This window comes from Psittacula echo (genome assembly GCF_963264785.1).
Source record: "Psittacula echo genome assembly, chromosome: 4".
Taxonomy (NCBI): Eukaryota; Metazoa; Chordata; class Aves; order Psittaciformes; family Psittacidae; genus Psittacula; species Psittacula echo.
This window is the reverse complement of record NC_137738.1, coordinates 111,916,978-111,943,219: the sequence shown is the minus strand read 5'-3', so window position 1 is coordinate 111,943,219 and position 26,242 is coordinate 111,916,978. Positions and strand designations below refer to the sequence as shown.

The following is a 26,242-nucleotide window of genomic DNA, read 5'->3' as shown; positions in this document are numbered from 1 at the left end:
AGCAGCTCATGAGGTCAACACCACCAAGGAGATTTTTCCTAAATGGAAGACCATTGTGTGACTTCCGAGCTTATCCAGGGATGCTGAAGTCAATACAAGTTGAGGGCTCTTCCCATTTTGCAGTACTGAGCATAGAGCTTGAACTAGAAAAGAATCTTGTCCAAGGATAAGGACTTTATTTTCTTTTTAAAGAAACCAGGATGGAGGGAGTGGTATCCTGGCAAGAGAATGGAGTCGGGGTGCTTCTCTCACTCTACAACAGCAATCAGTAGGGAATGTGTTATTCTGTCATGTCAGATTTCCTCAGCATAAGCAGCTGATGATGGTTTTGTGATGGAAGTTAAGTTAGAGAAAAACTGACAGAACTGTGATTTCCCAAAGGAAACAAAAGCAAACATAATCTACTTTGAAAAAATCTGATTTTATTTTCGTATTGAAAAGACCTGTCAATTTAAATAGATGTTTATTTCCATTCATGGTCTCAACCAGTGTTGTGTGTTAACATTATTCAGAACTGTATAAAAAGCCATTTGTGTTACATCAGTTAACATCCTAGAACACTGGGGGGAGGGAGGGGTTTGAAGCAGCTTAACATTAAAAATAGGATGTTCCCAAAAAACTTACAACTGATGCGGCATCTTCTAGTCTAATTTTATAGGAGCTGAAGCATATTGCAAATACAACTCAAGTTATTTGGTCTTCAAAAACAACTTTAAAACCAGATTGCTTTCATAGCAATATCGAAGCTGTCAGCTGAGAGAACACACACATACACTCTCGTGTGTGCAAACACACACATGGAGAACCACACTGAGCACAACTGGAACACCCCATTCAGTATCTGAATTACGTATGTGTTCTGAATCCATGAGAGCTCCAATTTAAAATGCTAGTTGCCTTTTTTTAATATATACACCGTTTCCATGGAAACCCAAGATTCTGCACAATCAACTGACATTTATTACTCATGGTGCTGTGAAGTTCTCTAGTGAAAGGGCCGAATTCCAAAACCTTTACTCAAACATGCACATCCCTAACCAAAGCCAATGAATAGGGGAGAAGATGCTTTAGAAAAGGGGTTCTGCAGGGTCAAGGTCTAGATTTGAAAAACCACATGACAGATTGTCATTCAAAAAAAGGTTTTTAAGTCATTCTTTGGTTTATTTCCATGATTCTCAACACTGTCCAAAAAGCCCAGAGACAGTCACATGAGAAACCATTGCTCTAAAGCAAGCCCACAGCATTTTAAAATCTCGTGTATTAAATGTTCAGAAGACTACAGGAATTCTGAGTACCCCTTACATTCATGTCCCCAGAAATCTAGTAACCGCTTAAGTGCATGCACTGAGGCATGACCGGCATGCCTGTAAATCCGTATTGTTCAAGTTAAGAGTAAATATAGCTGCAAAAAACCCCACCCACCTATAATTAAATGGTCATTACTAGCAATACTATAGCGACTGTCTTGTTATTAAAGACATGCAGACATCGTTTCTGCCCCTTTGGCTCGCTCAGCCAAAGGGAAGCTGTCTGCTCGATTTAGAAAGAAAGCAAATTTTAAGAATCCAAGGGAGTTGAATATTTCCACGTTCCTGGGGTCAAATATTAAAGATGTAGACAAATGGCAAGGATATGAAAGCATCTCTCGTACATTCCAAGGTTTGGAAGTCAAAAGCAGATCTTAACTTCCTTACGCTTAAGTGTTATGGTAGGCTTGGAAAACCAGTAAGAAGTGATATAACATTTCCATGAAAAGCAAAGTAGAACTAAGTCTAACTGGCATTTGTATGCAAGTATTTTTTGCTATGCTTTCTGTAAGGCAGATTTTGTCGCAAAGATAGTTACCAGTCTGCTAGAAGGAAGAAAATACAGGCCACTATACTCAGAGAAGATGGCTGATAATTACTAGTGACAACTTCTATTTTTCAGAACAACTCAGCTTTAATGTACTTTCTGGAAACAGCATTTTCATCACTGGTTTTCACTTCCTTCCCCATCCCACGTTAGGTATCAAAAATCAAGAGTGGACAAAATGAATTGTGGATATTTACCAAGCAGCAACGTCTCCTATCCCAATGTTATTTTTAACTGGAACAAATATAGGTCATTCTTTATAACCTACTGCCAGTGGTTGTTTATAAATATCTGCTTGCTGCAATAAACACTGGTCATTGAAATATTCATTTGCAGTTAACTACTTGGCACTAGGTTAATATACTTGTAAGTTTAATGGAAGTGCTTCTGACGTACATACAAGCACTTGAAACAACAGACTTTGAAAACTTAGGTTTGGGGGGGTTTAATATCTATAGTTATAGTTTTCATAAGCATTTCTGAAAGTATTAGCTCTCTTCAGAAGTTTAGAGGCTCCTGTCTCAGCATATCTAAGTTTCTCAACAGTTACAGAATAGCTAATTTAACATTCTTGCTCCCTATGCTGAGACCACATGGTACCAAAATTTCGCTATAAAAAGAGGCATTTTTGGTCAGATTGACCCCCCAGCTGTCCCTTAACAGAAAAGCAACACAGCTCAAACCTGTCTCCTCCCTCCAGAAGACAACACCTAAGGCCACAAATTCACATTTGCCAGAGTATCAGGTGTTTCTCCATTTGTGGCAACCTTGTACATGCCCACTTAGAGAAATACAGTATGAAAGCCCCACCACCACCTTTAAGGACAAACCACCTCAGAAGCCAGTGTAGGCAGCAGTGCGTATGGAACCACATTACATTGAAACAGTGTGTTAAAGCCATTCCATCTAGTTAAAACTAGTTTTTAACAATGTTTAATCAAAATTCCTAATTGCAGGAAAGAAAAGAAAAAAACCATGATCTTAATGTAGAGAGAGGCAAAAAGATGCGAAGATAATCACCACAATGATCCAATAGCAAAAAACTCCTGTTTAAAGGTTTTCTTATGCTAAAAAAGGCACACAACCCCTTGTGAACTAGAGACAAAAGCTAGCAGTACTACAGCAATAAACCCAGAAGAAAAAGCCTACCAGAATTACCCAATTGCCTACTGGGAAGGAACAATGAAGTAGACAGGCTGCTCTTGCTCTGTTTTGTTTGCAGGGAAGTGGTCAAATTTAATAGTCAAATTTAGCCACATTAAGAAACATTTAACAAAAGCTACCCCAAGAAACCAGAACAAAACCTGACCTTTGGGTCAAAAGGCCACAGACAGGCCTTTCCATAGCATGTAGCTGAGTGAGTTCAGAGATTGGCAATGAAAGAAAAAAAAGCTTTAGACATGTGATGGGAACAAGCTTTGGGATCTATCGAACAGTCACACCAAGCTTCTCCAGCACACGCACTCCCTTTTCTTGGTATTCTTGTCGGGTCATCCAGAAGTTGTCTTTGTCTTTCATGATGTCTGCTAGCACCGCACCGCCCAGAAACACCATGTGCTTTCGGCGAGGTGGATCTTCGATTCGGATCTTGAATTTCTAAGAAAAAGAGAAGAAACTGTAGTAGGATTCTTGACACAAAGCCTTGCAAAATAAAACCCTGCCTTCCACCAGAACAATCACATGGAAGCTGTTTAGCGAGAAAAATGTAACCAAAAAACTGAAAGGCCAGACCAGGGAATGCAGTGTGAGCTTCCAGCTCGCGCAACCCAAGTCAAATAACTACTTTGAACTGGAAACTAGAGACAGCTCTTGACACTTCCCCCAAAATGATACTTTCAGTGTATCCACAAAAAGCCCAGGAGTCAGGATACAAAATTAAAGACCGTATTCTTGCACTTCCTGAACACGGTGAAGAGCAGTGAAACACTGCCTGAGCTTCAATGGCTGCAATGTTCATAAATTACCAGATCAAATCACAGAATATTTTAGGACTATACCGAGTTTTACAAGGGCAGATGGAGCAGATTTTAAATTTACAGAATCTACACCAGCTTAACTAATTAATATGCCTTTCGATTCTTTGATGCTAAAGCTCTAACTTCAAGAGCAACAATGAGCACGGTCAAAGCTATGTGTGAAATATTGTTTCAGACTTAAATCATTCTGTACAATTGAAACATTCCATATAGCTGCAAAAATCTTTAGAGAACACTGTATTAAGGGCCAAGGAAGTTCAGTTCAGTTCAACATTAGAAACTTCACTGAACGGAATTTTCTCTGTAAATATCTCCTCCTTGAGAAGCAGACAGCATTACAATGCAGTGTAACGTGTGTGGCTGCTGTTTTGGAGAGGGACTCTTCATCAGGGACTGTAGCGATATGACAAAGGGTAACGGGTTCAAACTTAAACAGGGAAGATATACAGAAGAAGTTCTTTACTGTGAGGGTGCTGAGGCACTGGAACAGGCTGCCCAGAGAAGCTGTAGCGGCCCTACCCCTGGCAGTGTTCAAGGTGAGGTTGGACAGAGCCTTGAGTGACACGGTCTAGGGCAAGGTGTCCCTGTCCATGGCAGGGGGTTTGGAACTAGATGATTTTAAGGTCCTATCCAACCAAAAACCATTCAATGATTCTATGGTTGTCTGCTTACCGCATTAAACAATAAACAAAGAAAATTTATTCCACTTGAAGGACAGAACTCTAGCCTCATACTTTTAAGTATTTCATTTATAGCACGAAACCCAAAACTTTCCCAGCTAAAAAAAAAAAAAAAAATCATTTTTGCTCAATGATGACTTCAAGGCACAATAACTCATTAGCGTTGTTTAACCTACACTGCAAGTTGTGCCGTAGCATTTATTAGCCCGTTTTACATTCAAACTAACACAAGACTTCAGGAATTACTTGCTATTAGCACGGACTAGAAGGTGGCTTTATTGCAAGTATATACACATAAGCCACACGTACGAAACACAGAGGTGTGAAGAACTGAGAGGCAGCAATTCTGCAAGTTGCAGGAGTGCCACCCGCAGCGTTTGTCATTTCTGGCTGCTTGGTTCCCTCTAGTGGGGACTCGGGATAAGCCTTTGCACCACATAAAGCAAGCAGCAACTTGGCACCTACCGAGAGTTTTTCCACATCTCCTTTCAGAACTCGTTCCAGGTAGAGCTGTTTAAGTTCCCGCTCCAGTCGCGAAGGCAGCCCGGGGTACATGGTGGACCCTCCAGACAGCACAATGTGCTTGTAGAATTCAGACCTGACCAAAGAAACAGTCTTTCTGATGTCTTATAGGACACTCTGTAGTACAAGTAGGTACCTGTACATACAGGGGAATAAATACAAATCTAGGAAGTGGTCACTAGACAATGACAGACTCTGTGTGTTTGGCAGACTTCCATGCTTTTCCAGGCATTCCAGAATGCAGCAGTAAAAGAATATTGTGCTTTTAAGATTTTAGCCTTGCTCATTCATGCCAAAATAGCCAGGTTTCCAGAAAACCCATGAAGCTCCAAGATCCCATCCCAAGCCCCACTGCCAGCAATTCACCTATTAGTTTCCACAGCAAAAGACATTATTTTGTTTGAATGCAGTTCTCACTTCACACCTGCACCCAGACAGAGGATTTTAAGTGTTCTCCTCTTACCTGGTATCGATGTCAGCAGCCTGGATGGTGTTAAACAGCAATTCAGCCACACCAACCCCCTCTACATTGATTAAGTGAGGCTGGAAGAGAGCCTCTGGTGCCTCAAACCGTTCTCCACCGACTTTGATAATCCTGCCATCTGGGAGCTAGTGAAAAGAAAACCAAACAGCATTTAGAAGACTACTTTTAGCCACTTGGATGCTACACAAACCAAGAGGAAACGACCTACATTGTTCCCTAATGTTATAAAACAGGAAATTGTTGATAATTGTCACCACTGCAAGAAGTCATTCAGGACTACTGAAAGGAGATACAAACTCTTCAACCATTATGCAATTCACTTAGAGACATCAGGGACCAGATACATTGATACTGATGTACCAAACATTTCCTTGCAATACAGCTCCTAATATAGATTTAAAAGATGATCTTACAGAAGGAGTAATGCTTTCCTGCAAGTTCTTTTCTTCCATGTGTGATCACAGGAAGTTTCCACTAACAGCAAGTTTACCATTCTTGTCACCAGGTATCATCAGTCTCACATGTGTCACTGCTAGATGGATGAAGCTGAAACAATCTGACATGCTAGAGTAAGTCCACTTTCTCTAAGTTCCTGGACTATAATATTCAATTTCAAGGATCTAAAATGACAAAAATGAGTACAAAGTCTTAAGGATAATCTGAAAAGAATAAAAGAAGAAACACAGCTTTTAAAAGTTTTCCCAGAACCAAGTAATCTGATTCTACAGGCTCCTACATCTGGGAAGTGAGCTACAGCCAAGAAAAATTTAGATGGAGTCAAAACTAAATGCTACCCAAATTTAAACCTATGAAGTTTAGCACAAGAAAAGCTGTCACAAAATACTCACCGTGTAGGATTCAACTAGTACTGTGGTCTCTAATGCCAGTTTCTGCTCCTGTTCAATGTTGTATCCCACATAACACAGCTTTTCCTTGATCATGCGAACAGTCTCAAAATCAGCAGAATGGTTGAAAGCATACCCTCGCAGCAGGAGGAGCTACAGAAAACACAACATCAGGTAAGCAGGAAATGAGAGGAACAGTCCAGATCTCTCTGACAGTAGATGGGTACATTCAAACACCTATCTTTAAAAGTTCACCTCCCCTTTTTAACTGCAAAATTAGTATGAAGTCAAACCTGTCACAGTACACCCATTATTAGCAAAAAAGTAGAGTAGCAGCAGCATTACTCCAAGTGGGAAATTTTCTTTGACATCATAACTTTCAGCATAACTGCTACAAAGTGAAAGATAACCAAAATAATTCTTATATTTAGGGCTTCACTTCAGAACATTCCAACATTCCAGTTTAACCACAGCATTCATCAATCCAGAATGTTGCTTATATTAAAAAGCAAACAAATAGTCTACAAAACATACTGTCTTATTTAGTAATCAGGGAAGAATCACTAAACCATTTTCCACACTCTAAGAAAAATTACTTCTGAAAATAGATGTGTAGAACTGATAGAATACAATTTTGTTTTCATTTTATGTATCAAAAGCCACTTTTGAGTTTTTCCTTCCCAAATATGGTATAAAACCCCTTCCTACAAGACTGACACTAAGAAATCAATATCACGTGTGATTTAGATGAGGAAACATAATAGACTGAAGCAGTACAGTGAATAAAAGAGTTCTTCATGCAGTTAACAAATAAATAAAGGGAGAATGTACGGTGGTTTCTTGGTATCAAGGATTCTAACTTGAACCCAAGTACCACAGACGCCAGACTCGACCATAAACATCCTTTCCAGCTTACCTTAATGAGGTACCTAGTGATATCTCTCCCAGCGATATCTAACCGTCTGGTGAGATGAGGCAAAGAGAAACCTTCATAAACTGGGCAAATATGAGTTACACCATCTCCAGAGTCCACAACAACACCAGTCAACAAACCTAACAGAATGAGAAGGGAAAAAAGGTACAACTTTCACTAACACCTTCAGAAATAGAGCAGAATAGCAGCGACTTTAAGATAGGATTTTTCATCGTTATCTTCATACAACTTCCATTTCCCCATGATGGCTGGTCATCATTTTGGGAAAAGGAGTCACAATTTAAAATTCAGTTGCTCCCATTCAGCTGGATTTTAAACTTCAGGGTTTCAGAGTAGCAAATACTTTCGTATAAGTTTTCCAAAAGTGTTACCTCTACTTTTTCCCAGATGCTTGTGACTCTATCATTCACAATCTTACCTGGTGTTTTACATCTTGAATTGCATTCTAATTTAAGAGAATATCTAAGATCATTAAATGCTTGTTGGGGACACAAATTCCTTCTCAAGATTCAGCTGCATATGTGCAACTTTATATTGAATTCTCAAATATGAAGAAACCTAGAGGTATTCAGGCCACAAGTTTACCTTGTAAAAATTATTAGGACTTATTGATGTTGAGTGGCATTTAAAAACCAAAGCAATGCTTTCATAAGCTAAACAACATTTGGACTATTCAGTACACATCTTATTTATTTTCCCCACAGAAATAGCATTAGGCTGAATCTGATCCACTTTTGTAGACTAAAGAAATTAACTCTGGTGAAAAAAATTTTACCATAAAACCATTTAATTCTAAGTTGTACAAAACTGAGGTATCATATAGAACATATAGACACAAAAGTTCCTATACTTCACTAACAAAGTAAGAAGCAGAATTAAGGGTGGAAGTTGATCAGAAAACAGTTTTATAGTTTCTTACAAGCTACCTAAAGCAAGAAAAGGGGAGACCTTAAAATAAGAAAGGAACATTTATGGCAAGATGCATTGGTTTGGCTACTGTAACTTGCTGAAGCTCTGCAAACAGAAGGCAACCAAATTGCTTATTTGCCTCAAATGAACCAAAGAACACACCTTGTTCAGGTATGTGATCAGATCTTCACATTTATTGAACTGGAATAACCGCTATGCAAACACAAGGTGTCTTGCAATCAGACACATTCAGTAAGGAAGGAAACAGTCACAAGGGACTACACCTAACTCCCAAAGACTGTTGTGAGGAATTGCTAGAGAATTTCCAAGTTAGAACTATGATTTGATATATAAACCCTTTTGCCTTGAAATGGCACGAGTACGAAGAATTCCAGGTAAAAGCAACAATTAGTTTTAAGAGTTTTAACAGCAGCAACAAAACGTGGTGCACTGAAATGAGGCACATCTCTCTTTAATTTTAGCCACTACTTTAATCCTTAATGCAATTTAAATTGAGTAGGATGTTTTAAAGGGCTTTTTTATTTTCAGATGTAAATATTCTATTTATGTGCCGCTTGGTTTTTATATCTTAGAAGGCCTTCAACTTCGGTTTAGATGATCATATGTAGGAACACTGTGGACTGCTCTAAGTTGTTTTACATTTTGTTATTCACAAAGTAATTGAGCACTGTTTGCTGCTAAAGCACAGAAGAATTTGAGACTCCGTATGTTACTCAATTAAATACTTACAAGGAATCAAACCAAAGAAAACGCAAAGAGGGAGAAGGGGGAAGAGGAAGAGTAACAGCACAGATCTCAGCAAATAAAACTAATACCCAGGTCTGCAAAAGTGGTTTTGATTTAACTAGTTTTAATGACTTGCATAGCAGTACATAACTTGCATAACATAACCGTACCCCATTGCTTTTGCTCTTGTATATAGAAACTATGGTGACATGTTAACAGACAATGAAATTTATGTCCTACTGTCTCTGCAGTTGGTTTATGAAACCATCACCACCAGAGGTACCTATCAGTAGTTCCTCAAAACAAAAAGCAAGCTCCTAAGTCAGAGCTGAGCTTACTTACACCACCATTAAATTAAGCCCAAGACCTATTAACACCATATTAGTACTTTGGCTCAGCAGCACATTTATAAACCAAACAGATGGTAAGTTATCTTTGCCTACCTTGAGCATACAAAGTAAGAACCGCCTGAATGGCTACATACACCCCAGAGAACTGGTATGTCTCAAACATAACCTGTAACATGAAGACAAAAATTAATGTCCAAAACAGGCCAAATACGTGAAAGAAATTTCACAGTTCATACATGTTTGAAAACTGTTTCTAGAATTCTGTATTTCTGCTCATCAGAAATACTTTCCAAGACAGAATCGCACAGATTCTATACAAACATCAGAAACCTACTTGCTTTATGGCAGTAAGTAGTACATTCAGTTCTATACCTTACCTGTTCACACAAGATAAGCCATACGAAACATGCCACATCCCTTTAGCAACAAAAGTGAATACTTACAAGAAACCCACACACCAGTTCCTGCAGCTTTACTAACCCGTTTTCCACAGTGCTTAATGAGCAGGAGGCAGCACTTGTAGACCAGCCAAGTACTTCATTACTGAAGCGTGAGTTGGAAATGAAATGTTCATTAAAGGCGTAGGCTCTAAATCTAATGAAGTTCAGAGTTCTGTTTTATTTATTCTTCCTATCAAGCCCTACAGGCTTTGAACAACCGCAGACACGGTCAAGATCAGACTCCTAAGCATATGGGTCTAGAATAAGCCCTGTGTCACAGGCTGTTCTCTGGATTTGGGCCGCCTTCTTCCCTTCTTTAAAGCACAACTGATGAAAACTTCCAGGGACTAGTGCAAAATTCACAGTGATTGAAAGAGTACAGGTAGGGCTAACGCTGTCACTACATACAGAAAGCCACAGGCTTGCAGAACTCTTCTTGAAACATGAAAAGTAAGAGCCTGTCTTGTAGCCAGGTTCCCCTAACCACTAAACCAGTTTCAGTGAAGAAACAGAGTCCAAGATTAAAGGATGTAGAGTTTATAGGATCTTGTCTTCTTTATAAACACAAAAAAGGCCAAGTAAACAAATCAGACTGTACAGCAGTTTTCCCCTCAAAATGCTTTACCAGGAAAAGCAGATGAACTCTGATTACTCCAGCACACACTGAAGTTTTGCTTTTGCTATTCTGCAGCCTCCTGAGCACTTCTGCAACTTCTAGGATTAGAAGCTGATGAAATCCAAAGTACTCCCGCAACTCAACAAAAAGATATCTAAACATTTTTAAACAAAAAAAAGCTGATGCCTGACAATTTTAGAATTCTGAGCTATTTCAAGAACCTCCTCTGTTAGAACAGTGGGATTTTAAAAGGCTGACCACTATCAAAAACCTGATCCTTGCAAAGCCAAGTTAATTATTTCATAGCTGCAGCGAGCACACTGCAAACCCCCTGGGAAAACTGATGCTGCCTATCTCAGAATATGTGCTGTGAGCACATAGCATGGCAGACATCCAGCAGCAAGGAACAGAGGGGGCGAGCTGCAGAACACCCTGCCATGACAACACCACACTGTGGGGTCTTGTAAACCCCCAATGTGAGCTGGATAATATAAAAGGAAATTTAATATAGCAGTCGGGTGCATGGATTAAGAACAAGTAAGACATTACAAGACTGGCTGCTGGCTAGTAACTTCCGTATTGGACACAGTTTAGCACAGATGCAATACCTTCAGGAACACGAAGCAGAAGTGTCTGCCAGAAAAGGAACAGTTGAAAGAGCAGCAGCTCACAAAGAGATCCCCTTCGAGTAGCCATTGCCTAAAGCCAGCACTATTCCGATAGATGACTCCTTCAAACAACCTGAGTGCTTACAAAATAAAAACTAATTTAAGAAAAATCTAAATTATCATCTTCATACAACAAAATGAATCATAGAATCAGAATAGTAAGGGTTGGAAAGGACCTCAAGATCATCTAGTTCCAACTTCCCTGCCATGGTCTTCAAATGGCATTAGTTAATGCCTTGACATGTTGCACTGAACTCCAGAAGTCACTACAAAACCCTTTATGCAGGCCTTTGGGGAGCTGTTATTCTTTCTCTCAAGACAACGCTAGATCTGTTCTACTGGACATGAAAAATGCCTTGACATGGGACATATGTTAAAAAAAATTCCTAAAATACAAACACTGAGCAGGATGCTCTCCTGAAAAGACTCTTCTTCTCGTGACAGCAGCTTCTGGATGACCTACAAAGTGCTGCTCTAACTGGGCACAGAAAGGAAGAAATAAAACCTGGAAAAAAGGATAAGGAATACTAGGTTGGGATTAGGAGAACTGACTGTGCTAGAGTATCTCTACAGCTACATGATATGCCATCAGAGTCTGGCTGCTCCTGAGGGTATTACAGAATTGAGAATGCAGAGAGATAAACAACAAACACTCAGTTAAGATGAGGAGCAGCCAGTGTCTTGTACACACCATGGAAGAATCTGCACTTTAAAAATATGTATCAGGGAACTGGAGCACCTCCCATATGGAGACAGGCTGAGAAAGTTGGGGCTGTTCAGCCTGGAGAAGAGAAGGCTGCGGGGAGACCTCATAGCAGCCTTCCTGTATCTGAAGGGGGCCTATAAGGATGCTGGGGAGGGACTCTTCATCAGGGACTGTAGTGACAGGACAAGGGGTAACGGGTTCAAACTTACACAGGGGAAGTTTAGATTGGATCTAAGGAGGAAGCTCTTTACTGTGAGGGTGATGAGGCACTGGAAGGGGTTGCCCAAGGAAGCTGTGAATGCTCCATCCCTGGTGGTGTTCAAGGTCAGGGTGGACAGAGTCTTGGGTGGCATGGTTTAGTGTGAGGTGTCCCTGCCCACAGCAGGGGGGTTGGAACTTGATGATCTTAACGTCCTTTACAACTCTAGCTATTCTATGATTCTATAGTATAGCTGTCAAGTGAGCACTTGCTGCTGTTACTGTGCAGCTGAGTTTGATGGAGCGATGGGGTGAGAGAGAGAATTACTGGAAGCAGAATGAAGTACAAGCGTATATAATTATCTATCATCTTGATATGGTCCAGATGACTAAGCTGTTCTTTCAAAATGCTACTGCACTGTATCACAAACTGCAGAGACATTATTATAGTAACTGCAGGCTTTAGGAAAAATCTTATTCAGTCCTCTGCTTCATACTGGGCTAACCTCCCTGAAAAGGAGGAGCCCATGTCAGAAATGGAAGGGGTATAAATGTGTTGCAGTTAAAAACCTAAATACTGCTAGTCCTCACAACACTGTGATCCATTAAAAATATTAATAGAAACAACGAGCTTCTGTTAACTCAGATTTAAATTCACAAAAATAGATTCCAGTTCTTCTTAATCCTCTGGATCATGATTAACTATCTACAATCTCTGGAGTGGTTTAAAAGGAACAAATGGAGCAATACAAATGTTTTATCAGAGTTCAGAAGCCATGCAAGATTTTTCAGTTTATAGTATAAAATTATTCAGTACCAGAATAACTAAAATCCAGCCTTTTGCATTTAGCAGGAAAACAGAAACAAGAAGACTATTGTAGACAGCTGAAAAGCAAAGAAGCCTGAACAGGAAATTCAACCATCCGTGCTACATGGAGGCCAACCAGAATAATCTGCTACGTCTATCACACCACAGCTGACTGACACACGTAAAAGGTATTATTAATGTTGCATTATAGATTACCTAAGTATTAGGTCCCTAATGTCCACAATTGCTAAGAAATTATGAACTAAGTTACTACAGTTGGATTTTTTCACTTCAGGGCTTCCAACTTTGCTTCACTTCACTTGCTCAAGCCATTGAAAGGAACGATTAGCACAAATATCTTCACTGCTACACTGCAGGAAGCACTACTGTAGCTATGATGACAAAAGGATTTTAAAAGAAAGGTCAGCAGGTCATGCTAAAGGTAAACTCTTACTAGACTAAGCAACAGGTTTGGGAATATATATATATACACACACAAGCTTTCATATTCAACGTTCTGGTAAATGGATAAGGTTTCAGACTTGGAATCCATTTTTCCTGTAATGCATTTTTTAAATTACATTTTTGTTACAGTGAATATTTACATTAACTGAAAATGCCTATGATGCTTGAGAAAAGAAACCAAAAAGTCCCCAAAGCCCAGGCAATGAAACTTTTTGACTTTTTGTTCTCATCAAACAATACTGCTCTTCAAAATCAAATCTTTGTCACATGGTACTACAGCTAAACAATATACATCTAACAACCTACACTAAAACAAGGTTCAGATGGACCTCAGGTCACCCAGGGGAGTATTCTGAAATCAAGGACCCAAGAACCAGGCTTCCCTTCTTAGAAGGCCTTTCATTGATAATTCACTGGCCTTTGATTAATGCTAGGGATTGGGTGTCATCACACCTTTGTCTCTACTACCTCTAACAACAACATTTCACCTGGTAAGCATCATCTTGCTCAAGCCTCAATCTTCTCTGAAGCATTACTGGTTAACAGAAGTCCAAGCTAATTTAAATGAGTCAGTAATCAATGTATCTTGGATACATGAAGATAAAGATGTATTTCCAATTCTACGCTTTAATGATGATACCACTTGAGACAAGAAGCTTGCTTATAGTTTTTAAATGAGATCAGCTTGTTTTGAATTTAACAACAGCAGCCTTCATGACTACAGGTGGACACAAGTTCTGGTTAGGAAACAGAACTGTTTTGCTTCAGATAGTAATGAGGTGTTCCAAGAAGTCAGAATCTCCTAGTGCTGCTTCACTGACAGTACATATCAATTTCTACTAGACAGACATACCTCCACGATTTTCTCCCTGTTTTTAGTTGGATTCATGGGAGGTTCTGTGAGAAGTATTTTACAATTTTTTGTGTCAATATTAAGTTTTTCTGGTCCAAACGTGTAATCCCAGAGATGCTTCATATCATCCCAGTTCCGAACTATGCCATTCTCCATCGGATAATTCACCTCCAGCATTGAGCGCAATTCACTTGCTTCATCACCAACCATGAGATCCTGCAAAATTTCAATACAGAAACATGTCAGTGCTTCAGAGTGTTCTAAACACCAAAATGCTCAAGAATGACATGAACTGCTCCAGCCTGCGTCCAACTGTGTTGTTAAGGAATGCCCACATTTTAGAACCATTTTCAGGTACTCCGGAGAGAAACAGAATATATTTTGTGTAGGATTTAAATTTGGCTGTTACCCATCCCAAACCTTATCCAAAATAAACTTTATTAATTCCATTTTCCAATTAACCTTAAACATGCCAATAAACCCTGTCACAGCCAGATGCCACAAAGACCTTTATAAGCACAGATCTTTCTCCAAAACTCTTTTATCAAATACTGATTTCCAAGGGTTGAGATGCAAAATAGCACATAAGGGCAGTAGGTGGGATTGGCAGAGTATTTTTCCATGCATGTTGCAAATTTCTGTGCACAATACCAAAAAAGGAATAATGAGTGGTGAATAAGCATACCGAACAGTAGCAAAAGCAAATAAGAGATTAGAAGTTCCACACCAGACATTAAAAGAAACAATGGTTTACATATTGCCTATGTCAGTAGGGTGTGAAGAGACACATCTAAATATAAAGTATACTCTCATCTGTTCCATGCCAAGAGTCCCAAGCCAAAACCCCCAGTAATGCATTCTTACACAAATACAACCAACTAATGCATAGTTTGTATAGTCATTTCACACTGATTAAGCAATCTGTTTATTAAAGTTAGTTATGCAAACACTGCACATTCAAATTAGTAGCATCATATCGTCTCCTTTCCCACGTATTTCCCAGAGGAAGTATGCACAATAACATCTTCTCCTTGCTCCCTATTATACCCCAGACTTCTCTAAAGAAGCCTTAACTGACTTGCTTGTATTTAGCCCATAAGAACATACTTCCAGGTACCAATAGCACTGTTTCCATACTAATATTAATTTAATAGAAAAAAAACCTTATCTGCTTCATGCAAAAATATGCCCCACAGTTTGCAGTTGCTGTGGCACAGAACTCTCTGAAGTGAGGGTTACTCAACCTGCTGTTCAATGCTAGGGAAAAAAAAGATGCACAATGAAAAACCTGCTGCCCGGTTTATAATGCCTTTTTTTGAAGTAACCTGAACAGTTACTGTTGACTATATAAAAAGGAAATGAATTGAAAATCAAACCATTCCTCTTCCACTCCCTCTCACTGACAATGTGCTTTGTTTTCTCTTGCAGAGCAAATCACACCTCAGTTCTCGACTGTACAGAAGACAAAAGTCAAGACTCCAACATTTGAAATCAAATGTACTCTAGTGAAGCTGTACTATGAAAACTCTACCACGCAGCCACATCACTCCTGAGAATTTAGGATGACAACTCCATCAGTCAGAAGAATCAGAAGCCTTTTTTACGCATTGTCCCTTGAGACTTCATGCTGCTGAACAGGACATAGCCCAGGAAAAGCCACTACTCAAACATGCAATGAAAGCTGCACAAAACTTTCACATCCTTTCAAAACAAAGCTAAAGGCCGGAACAATTGCTCTCAAGAGCATCCTAACAAATACAAGCACTTGGTAGGTGAAAAGGAAGAAGGACAGCACAACTGAATTTGCTCAGAGGAACCAGTATCATGACATCCAATGTTTCCACAACTTTGGTACTCAGTAACATTTGTCTAACTGATTATTCAAAGGGTTTATTCAAACTCTTGGTTTGTAATGTTAAACAGAGCAATTCCTACTGTTAACAATGCTGAGCTCCTGTTGATCTCTAAGTGTTATTCTTACATCTTGCAAAACTACAAGGTTATGTAGCATTTAGAAGCAATACATAAAATATTCTCATGAATTAGTTGCTAGTAAACCAAAGCAATGATCAACGTCCAAAATAAGTATGTATTCAAATGTAAAATGTAGGACAAGACAAAACAATGAGTAGCATCAAAAAATAACATAACAGCTACCAGGTCCCATCAAGCAAAAATGGTAAACAAACAGCACAGGGGCACCTCACTTACCATCTTTTTGTTATTCTACTTCAACAGGTCAAGAAAGGTGAAGAAAGAAGGTAGAAGCAAGAAAGTCAGAAAAGGCCTAAATGAAATTCTCAAATTATTTTAAGTACACAGTAGAAATAGGCTGAAAAGAGATGCATGTACAGCAGGAAATGATCTGAGTTAGTTTAGTTAGGGCCAGACTAACATTCTCAGGATCTCAGATTAAAACATCTCTTTAAAGGAAGCTACTGCTACAGGTCAGTGCCATGTCATGTTTATGCATCTTACATTGTCTATTTCTCATAAACAGGATTCTGTGCATAAATACTCTGTAAGGCTGAAATTTTACCCTGGGCAAGGTGTTTATCTGAACTAGACAAGAATTTGCACGAGGCATTTGACCATAACTACCTTTGACATGCTTAATTTAAAGTTTTGTTTTAAAATTCTACTTTCATTACCCAAGGACTGAAAACTATAACATAAAAGCATTCCCCGATAAGCAGGCTAATCTGTTCATGTATCACAGAGAAAATAACCAAAAAGAATCAAATAAGACATATTTACTTAAATTATGGCATCTTCTCTCAGAATGGAAATAAGCAATCACAAAGTGCAGTAGCAAGAGCAGCGCCTCAAAGCTCTTTTCCTATAACAAGCTATGGAGGTAGGAAGATAATTAAAGCAGCCAGGAAGCACTATGAGATACTCGAAGTATATGTCCACAACCATTGTCCAAAATTATACTAAAGGCATTTCCATGAGACGTTTTCCTCCTTTCATTAAATTCACTTTGAGTCACTTAAGCTGACAAAAGCAACAGGATAACTATCAGCACCATTAGGGCAAATCTACTTATTCTGTATGTCAAAAGGAAAGTTCACAGTGTTTCTAGCAGCTGCCTTTGGAGAGGCATTCCCAAAGAGGCTGGTCAGAGTGTGGCCCTCTTCACTTCAAACCCAGGGAATGACCCTGGGTTTCTGCCTTTGGCAGAAACTGATCAGAACTGTAGGACATGGACCATGGCTCAGGTCTGATCTGCCCCAAACCTAAGTAGGTTATCAATCTCTAAACCAGCTGCAAAGATTAGTAAGTCAGTAAAAAGCTAGGAGCAGCATCTATGCTTCTGGTTTTAGAGTTTTAAGGCTGCAATTTTAAGCAAAATAATCCCAGTAATAACTTTTGAGTTTACATCCAGAACCGTGGACTCCAAGTAGGAGGAAAAGCTGTATCCCTGCTGCTAGCTGACTAAGAATCTAGAAGAAAAACATGGACAAAGCAATTTGAAATCAGTAACTCAATAGATGGCTGATAACTACTGTTTTGATCAGACCAGACTCTTCTCACAGAGCTTATGAATTTCACAGGAATGATAGCTTTTCTGGGCAGTTTAAAAGTCAAACTGATAATCTTCTTGCCAGCTTCAGTTTTAAACTAATCCCCTAAGGACTTGCAGTGAATGGCTAGAATTAAACTTTGGCATCAAACTCATCTGCTAAAATAAATTTATTTATTTATTTTAGGAAATCTGCACAAATCTCAAAGAAAATCAGAACACACACTTACCAAGTCTCCCTACTGCATTAGCCTACTGGGATACACGAAGTATCTGTGGCAAGGATTTCTTCTCTTGATACACTACTTCCTTATAAAAGGCTGACAAGCTATTAAGGGCAGATGCTATAAAACTTCAAGGAAGAACCTCAACACCATTTATACTTCCTAAACTACACCCACGTGATCCATCCTCAAGCAGAAGACAAGCAATGCGTAAGAAAATACAGTTTACTGGTTCTTTTGCACTGATCTCATAGGAATTACCCACTTCTACTCCTGTCTTTCCAATGTCACATGTAATGATATCAAACTAAGCTGTCAGACAATCAGAAGATACCAAGACTAGCAGGACAGGATGTTATCATAACACCTGGAAAGAAAACATAACTTCAACAATGAGATTTCAGGCAAGAGGATTTTTCTTGGACTTAAGACTTGTAAATCACTGCATAACTTCCATAAAACTTTACCAGGACCTCCTTGAAGAAACTGTCACATTAAATTCAAGTAGACGTCCAAACAAACACCTCTCCTCAAGTCTTTCAAGAGAAAGGAAGATGTTTTCTCTCTCCTTACAAAAATTCCTATCTACTGTGAAAGGAAAAGTTCTCCATCCTTCAAACAAATTGTCCTGGCTGACACAAGGTAAGCGATACTGCAATATTAAAGCACAAACCACACAACAAAAAACCCAGTGCAATTTGGAAAGGTCTGGTATCTCTCATCCCATTGACTTCCTAGTATAGCCTTTTGCTGATAATACTAACATGTTACAGCAGCAGCAGAAATCGGGTAACTGAAGTTCTCCTGGTCACCCAGAGGGTTCTGAAAACAAGGCACAAGACTGGGCAGATTTTACTTTTTCCTTTTACTAAGCTGCTTCTCAGAAGCAACAAGGAAAGCAAAACTGAAAGCCTGTACATGTGGTTCTACTTGACCTTCACTGGCCTAAATGAGGCCTTTTGCAGTTCTGTGTTGCCACCTGCTTCGCCCTTGCTCTCAAACTGGAGCTTGCACAATTCTTTAGTAAGGCAGTCAAAACTCCACCTGACTAAGAAATCACTTTTTCAGCTGGATCAGCTCAGTCAAGTGGCCCACCACATGACTGCACAAGATGAGAATGTGTGGCAAGAAGCAAGAAGAAAGATGTGACCACCACAGGTCCAAGACACTTACTTAAGCCTGTATTGCAGAAGCAATTAACATTCGAAACCTTACTCTGTAAATACAAAATAAAGCAAGAAACAATAGCTCCCCAGAAGATTCTCAGACAGTGGCACCTTCCCATTCCAATTTGGAATAACATCCCAAGATGAAGTAGCATGAACCACAGCCTCTTCATCTCTAACTGGTATAGAGTACCTACATCTATCAACAGCAAGAAGAAAACAAAAACAGTAGGAACAATGAAATGCGAACACAACCAAGGTTAAACATCTCATACAAGATCACAGATGATCAACTGCAAGTAGAAAGCAAACAGCATAGAAAAACCTGGAAGCTCCAGCAGTTCTTCAGCATTGTCTCAGAATCCACAGTACAGCTCAGTGACAAACATCAACCACTTCTGCCTGTTTTCTGCCTTCTAATCTTGACATCATTCACATATTGGCATTCGAAGCCCCATTTTGACCATAGTACCTGCTGCCTCCTCAGCTGTACTATCTGAAGGTCTCCAGTGCTTTAGATTACCATCCTAATAACTCTGTAGCTTGACAGTACAGCCCAGTACAGAAATGAATCAAGACCTACTGAAACAGCATAAACAGGAATTAAGAAAAACACATTTGCAAACACTGCATAAGTCAAAAGCTGCCCCTATTTTATCTGTCAGAAAGCAATAATAATGAAAAGAACATACCTTGATTTCAATGTTTCCCACTTTAGCAGTTGATCTTATAATGGGTCTTCCAACCAAAGCTGGAAAAATGTGCTCCGGGAAATTTGAGCCCGCATAGCCACATTTCACAAACTGAAAAGGAATAAATGGTTTTATTAGCATAGGCATTGCTTTTGTTTACCAACAGAAGCCTGGTTTTGGGGGAAAAAAGTATTAAAAGTCCAAATTTAAGAGCATGTGTCCCACTGGAAACCAATTGGATTTATACTTTCAAATCAATTTTACACATTTCAGATGAGGGGTACATCTGTAAAAGTGAATTAAAGTACTTTCTGGAAGGTTTTCTGAATCAGATTGCCAGATTTTTTAGAAAAAGTATTGAAATGACTACATTACGAGGTGTAAAAGTCTGGTGTTTGAATCTGGATTTCCTGCCACTCCTTAAAAAAGTTCTCTAGCAATCTAAAATTCATCATTTTGTAATGCATCATCTTGTAATGAGTACTCACTGAGACCAAATTCAATCACCTTTCTAGTTACAGCACAGTCACATTAATGAGTTACACATCAGAAAAAAACAAACCCTTGTGAATTCAGGTGTTACGCTGTTATAAGTGCATAAGCTGAGATAGTGCGCAATTGATGCATTTCTCAGGAGTTTCATAATTTTCAGGGTTTCTTTTAAGGATAAAGATATGAGTTTGTAGTAAGCACTTTAAAAACCAACAGCACAACCAAAACCTTACCTAATGGTAGCTCACACCGAACACGATACTCTGAAAAGTGTTTGTTACCCAAATATGTGCAAAAGGAAGCTTTGTATCACTGGGTCTCGAGATACACACTGTATATACACTAAGAAAACAGTGAAGATTAAACTGAGCATAAATAAAATGTAGTCATTAGAGGAAGATCAGCTATAAAACAAGAACTTCTTTATCAAGAAGTACAATTTGAGCTCATGGGGATTGTGAGCTCTTTGGCTCTCTTATGTTGACGTTCATCTATCATACTCTGATGTTGTGCCTGCAGTTCATACAGAGCAGGCTTCTGTTTTTTTGATGCATACTTTGCATACTGAGCTGTACCAGCATGCCAGAACAAAATCCTGCAGTCCCAAACTAAACATTGCACATTTTCAGCTGCAAAATTACTCAACCATCTAGGTGTAACAGTAGTAGCACGGAATCACAGGGTCATTCGGGCTGGAGGGAACCTCAGGAGCTGTTTCATCCACCCTTGGGCTCAAAGCAGTCAACACTGAATTCAGACCAGCTTGCTTCGGGTTTTGACCAGTTGAGTGTCGGCAGGCAATTCACAGCCATTCTTGGGGCCCAGTCCCAAAGCTTAATTATCCACTTCAGGTTGTGTTAAAAGCTACCTGCAAGAATTTCCAAAACGAGGTCTGAAGCCTGCCACTGAAACAATTATCACAGCAAAGAGAACAGCTAATTGCAGCTGAAGGGAACTCTGTCATTACACTGACGCAAGCATAAAAAGTCACTTTCTATTGCTCTAAATTATTCGCCTTTATTCCGGTAAAAAGGGCACCTGCTGTGGAAAAGAATTCAGAAAGCCAGTTATAGAAAGAGTCAAGAGATATTTTAATTAAAGTTGGGCTAATACAGGGAGGAAGGGAGGTTTTTTTTCTTTTTGTGACCTTAATTTCCTTCATCCCTTTTCCAAAGGGATGGAATATCTGAAGAATGACACTGTGTATACAACTCAATTCACTCATTCTGCTTTAATCCCAGTTCTCTGAAAAGGCACATACTTATCAACTCTTTTGCTTATACTAAAGCCAGAAGTACCCAGGAGTTACAGAGATCTTATCTGTGGATTCAAGAATGTGGTGCTGCTACAAGAAAGCAGAGTAGCCACAAGCATTTCTGGATTCCACTACCTGAATCCACCAGAAGACTTAACCAGAAGTTTTATACCAAAGGGAACATGAGACATTTTGAAGGACTGAGCTGGGTCTAAATTTTAATAAAGATAAGCTCCCTTTCAGATTTAGCAAATTCCTGCATTCAGGGCAATCACACAATTTTTGTTGCTACCATAATATTTAGGTATACTTTTTATAAATTTTCTTGTGCAGGGCCTGATCACGCTAGAAGGAAGATCTCCAAAACAGCCTATACAATCTCATCCTCTAGCTTAGGGTTTAAAAACTATTCCAAGTGCAACTTGGGCACCTCCAGGTAGCCCATATACCTTCACACTTCTCTATTTGCTTACAGCTTTTCCTCCTTTCCTATAGCATGAAGCAACTTCCCTACCAGTCATCATCAACAGTGTCCGTCAACAGAAGACCGGTAATATCTAAGTGAATCTTTACAACTCAAGCTCCTGGAGGACCCATCAAGAAGCTCTACTACCCACACTGTTAAATCCAGCCGACTGGGCAGATAACCCCTGAGATTTAAACAGCAGCCACTGAGATACGTGACCCAAACTACTACTGCAGAAAGTCAGTAAGTGCCTCTTCACCAACCTTAAAAAATACCTCTCGAAATCACATACAACTGTGCTGACCTAGAAAATGCTGACCTACAAAAATACTATTCTATGCTCTTACTATCTGGACTGTAATAGTAACTTCCAGCCCCTGTGTTAAGACCTTGACACACCTTCCTGCAAAGTTAACAATGTTGGCAATTAACAAATCCTGGATTTTAAAAACAGATTGTCATTCCTCCAACCAGCCTAAACCACAATCAGAACCAGATTTAATCTCTGTGAACTACAATGAGCAAGATTAGGCTTGGACGTTCACAGTCTGTTTCCTGCCTCTTTCAGGCCAGAACAGAGAGCCTTAAAAAACAAAACAAAACAAAAAAGCATTTTTACAAAGTTGGGTAAAGTCAGCAGTTGGTAGAAGGGGCTGAATTTTAACTCTGCCTCCTCCCCTCTGAAGGGGGAAGTTTCCCTCTCCCAGCTACATTAAAATTTGGTGAAAATGGGAACAAGTCAGCACTGTGCATCAGCTTCCCCACCAATGAGAGCACTCCCACTGCAGCATTCTCTCTGACATGATATCAAATATACAGCTGACGGTTCAGTGGGTTTGTGACAACTTAACATTGGATATTATGGCTGAAGAACCAGACTTGGCCAACCTACCAACAGGTAAATGCACCAAAGAAACATAGATGTATATAATAATAGATCCTGGGCAGTTTTACACTTCTGAAGTGGTACAAGAAATATGAGATACTTCTCCCTCCTGTTCCTTACAGGAGATCCCCCAAAATCTTTGGTTAAGCATTATTAACTGCAGTACTCAGGAACAGAATCAGCTTCTCTTTTCTAGTGTCAGAAATTAAACACTGTTCCTGCCATTCTCTATTTGAAACTCAAGAGTTTCAAATAGAGAATGCCATCTCTTATTGTGCACACCTCTTGCAACAACTATCATGTTCTGTACAATACTCAGTACACACCGTATCTTGACCAATAACACCAACACTCAATGAATTTATGCATCTAGGGCAGCCAAGAGTTCATCATCATTTATTTTTGCACGCATTTGCTGCATGTTCAGAATGTTTTCAGAGCTACTTAGCTTGCCTGTGTGCAAGACCACATATGTAAGAAGTTTTACCATATATAGTTTCTTCTCCATTTCACTGTGGTTTATACTGACTCTTTCACTTCCTACTGAGTCATCAAACAGTAAGAACTTGTAAGTATAAGTACTCTTTCAAATTAAAAGAATGAGGAAGCTCACAAACAGGTCACGTGACAAGTTTTAAGATGAATACCAATATTCTTATCAGGTCTCCCAGCCTGATTATTTGCACTGACGCAACACAAATAAAAACCCTAAATACAATTACAGCAATTCTACAGGCCAACAAGTAACCTACCTGCTTGTCCTGCACCACCAACATCCATCTCCAATGCTTTAGATCTCTGAGGTGCCACTGCCTGCCTCTCTCCCACCCCATGTGTGGCAAGAACTTCCGTCTAGGCACCTCTTCCTCAACGACTGATTGCAGCCAGGAACATTAGAAGTCCTCTCGCAGCATAACAACAGTAAATTTCAAAGCCAAGCCTAAAGTTAAAATTGCATGTGATTTTTCTAAAGATAGCCTCCATTCTTATTTACTATTTCTAGCACCTAGCAAGAGATTCAATTTCAATCGTGGTTTTAAAGATGAGATATCAGAGTGTATCAAAAATCACTGACAAAGTGTCTCTTCCTTGTCATACAGAAAAAAATGATAATAAAAATACTGGTTTGGCAATATAGGATTATTTGATAGTCTCAATATGCAGCTGAGGCTCAAAAGATTTACTGAATGGAATTTTCTTCCAGATTACTTATCCCATTCTAGTTTAACTGTTCAAATTCAACTAAATATTTTTAGTTCACCAATTTAACAATTATTTCCTGATGTTTTGCTCTCCCACGTAATGAACCCTGCGGCCAGGGTAGTTCTATACACATGTTGCTCTGCTTAGAGGCCAAACACAACTCAAAGCAGCACAAGCTGAAGAGACACAGGCCCCTCCTCTCAGCACTGCAATGGCACTACAAAGACACCTTCCACTGTTATAGCTATTTATATCCTGCTGGTACAACTCACAGAGAAAAACTAAATGTTTCATTCAAATATATCTCTTGATTCCAAAGCACACAGATGTGTCACACTGTGCAAAATCTGTGCTGTAAACCCAGCTTGGGAAATGGGGAACAGTTTCCTACCCTATGCCTCACACCTTCCCAAGACCAGCCACAGCACAACACTGCTGTCACTACTAACATGCTAAACATTAACTCAGTGATTTATTGCTGTGTGAAGAGCCACACTAAAGGATGAAGCTCTAAATTATTTTTCAGAGCTGCGCCTGACCATAAGAGAATAAAGAAAATCAAAGCCAGAAAAAACCCAAAACTAATAAAAACCCCACACAACAACTTCCACATCCCTTTGTAAGAAGAAAACAGTGAATACCTCCTTTTTTCCTTTCCTTTTTCTAAATAATAGTGTAAAAAGTGCCGAGACTCCAGACCCCAACCCTATTATTTTTTGCTATAGGAGGAAAAACAAGATGACATCAGAACTGTCAACCCCCAGACCTGTCAGATACAATGTCCTTCCTGAACAGTTCCAATCGTTTCAGATGCTAATTGGAAAACTCTCTAATTCAGGATGCTGAGTCTCTAGCAACATCCTTTGTCTCAACTATTCCCTCTTGGGCTTTAAAAAAAATATATCTTTATTCTAACTGTTTATATATAAAAACCAAAAATCACTTCCTTTTTTTCTTTTTTTTTTCCTAACGCTCAAGAGATGTTCACATGCTGTCAGCTGTGCTACCTCTCCATATTTCTTTACCAGGGAAAACCTTAGATTGCTAAACAAAATCACCGAGGGAAAAGATCCACCTATAGCATCCTGTATCGTTTTGCTTTGAAACGGGATCTTTATCACTTCCTGTGGGGCGCCTCAAAGCCTGTGTACCAGTGACAAAAGGGTGAGTTTCCAGTGGGGGCGCCTGCATGCTCAGAGGGCAGAACAGGTGAAAGGATGGGGAGAAAACCTCTGCGTTTCTCTGGATTAAAAAATGCCAATTTTGAGTATGTTTCAGATCAGAAAGGTGTTAAGGACAGGATGACGCTCCATTTTGACCAGTAGCTGCAAAAAAAACACCCCTATCCCAAGCATTTCCCTACAACTAACAACCCTGCACAAGGAGGGCCCATCCCCGTTTGTCAGATATATATAACGTTCTCATTCAGGATTTGAAGATAATTGGTACTTTTGGTTAAATACTCGTGGCTGCAGACACTCGCCCAGGCCATGCAGAGAAATACTACATTCACGATAAAACAGCAAAACGCCGGAGGTAGCACAGCGCGATATCCGCTCACCGGGCACAGCACCGAAGTCCCCCGAGGTTGTGCTCTGCTTATCCGGTTTATAACCGATCGAACCACCGGCACACCGCCGGGGCCGCCCTTCTTCCGCACCGAGCTCCCCCCGCCCATTCATTCCACGGGCCCGCGCCGACCTCCCGGGCCGGGGCTGGCGGAGAGCGGCGGGCGCGGCCCTCGCCGGCCCCGAGCAGCGCCTTGGCACGGCGTGGGGCGGGGGGAACCGGCTGGGCCCCGTAGCGGCAGCAAGGCCGGGCGCGGCCCGCGGGCGTGCCGGCAGGAAGCCGAGCCGGGCCGGGCCGGGTGGGAGTCGCCCTGCTTCCCCTTTTCCCCCGCCGCCGCCACCCCCCCACCCCGGCTGCAGGGCGGGTCCCGGGGCCGGAGCCACTCACCCCGGTGCCGTTGTCGCACACCACCACCTTCCTGCCCAGCGTGTCCATCCCTGCGCGCCGCCGCACCGACACCAAGACACACCCGGCCGCTGCCGCCGCCACAACCGCCGGGCCCCCCCCAGCCTGCGCGCCCGCCCTGCCGCCCGCCGCGCGCGCACGCCGGAAGCCGTCAGCGGCCGACCCCGGCCAATCAACACCGAGACAGCCCCACCCCTGCCGCCGCTGCCGCCCGCCTCTTCCTGCCCCGCCCGCCCCCGTTGCCATGGCGGCAGCAGCGGACCCTGCTGCCCGCTGCCTTCCCCGGCCGCACAGGCCGCCCCG

At 40.5% G+C, this 26,242-nt stretch overlaps 1 protein-coding gene across 3 annotated transcripts; it reads right to left on the bottom strand.

Moving 5' to 3' along the window:
- Positions 1–482: 482 nt before the first annotated feature.
- Positions 483–26,058, bottom strand: ACTR2 (actin related protein 2). 3 transcript variants are annotated; one of them, XM_080614792.1, is made up of 9 exons: positions 25,922–26,058; positions 19,664–19,774; positions 14,056–14,271; positions 9,395–9,467; positions 7,278–7,414; positions 6,365–6,514; positions 5,496–5,641; positions 4,976–5,108; positions 483–3,450 (listed from the first exon to the last, which is right to left on the bottom strand). In XM_080614792.1, the coding sequence occupies exons 1-9, from the start codon at positions 25,967–25,969 to the stop codon at positions 3,280–3,282; spliced, it is 1,185 nt and encodes a 394-aa protein (XP_080470918.1). In that variant the 5' UTR covers positions 25,970–26,058; the 3' UTR covers positions 483–3,279. The 3 variants fall into 3 exon arrangements, with proteins under 3 accessions (XP_080470918.1, XP_080470920.1, XP_080470919.1); XM_080614794.1 differs by lacking the exon at positions 25,922–26,058 and adding an exon at positions 25,527–25,607; XM_080614793.1 differs by lacking the exon at positions 25,922–26,058 and adding an exon at positions 23,515–23,548.
- Positions 26,059–26,242: the final 184 nt, after the last annotated feature.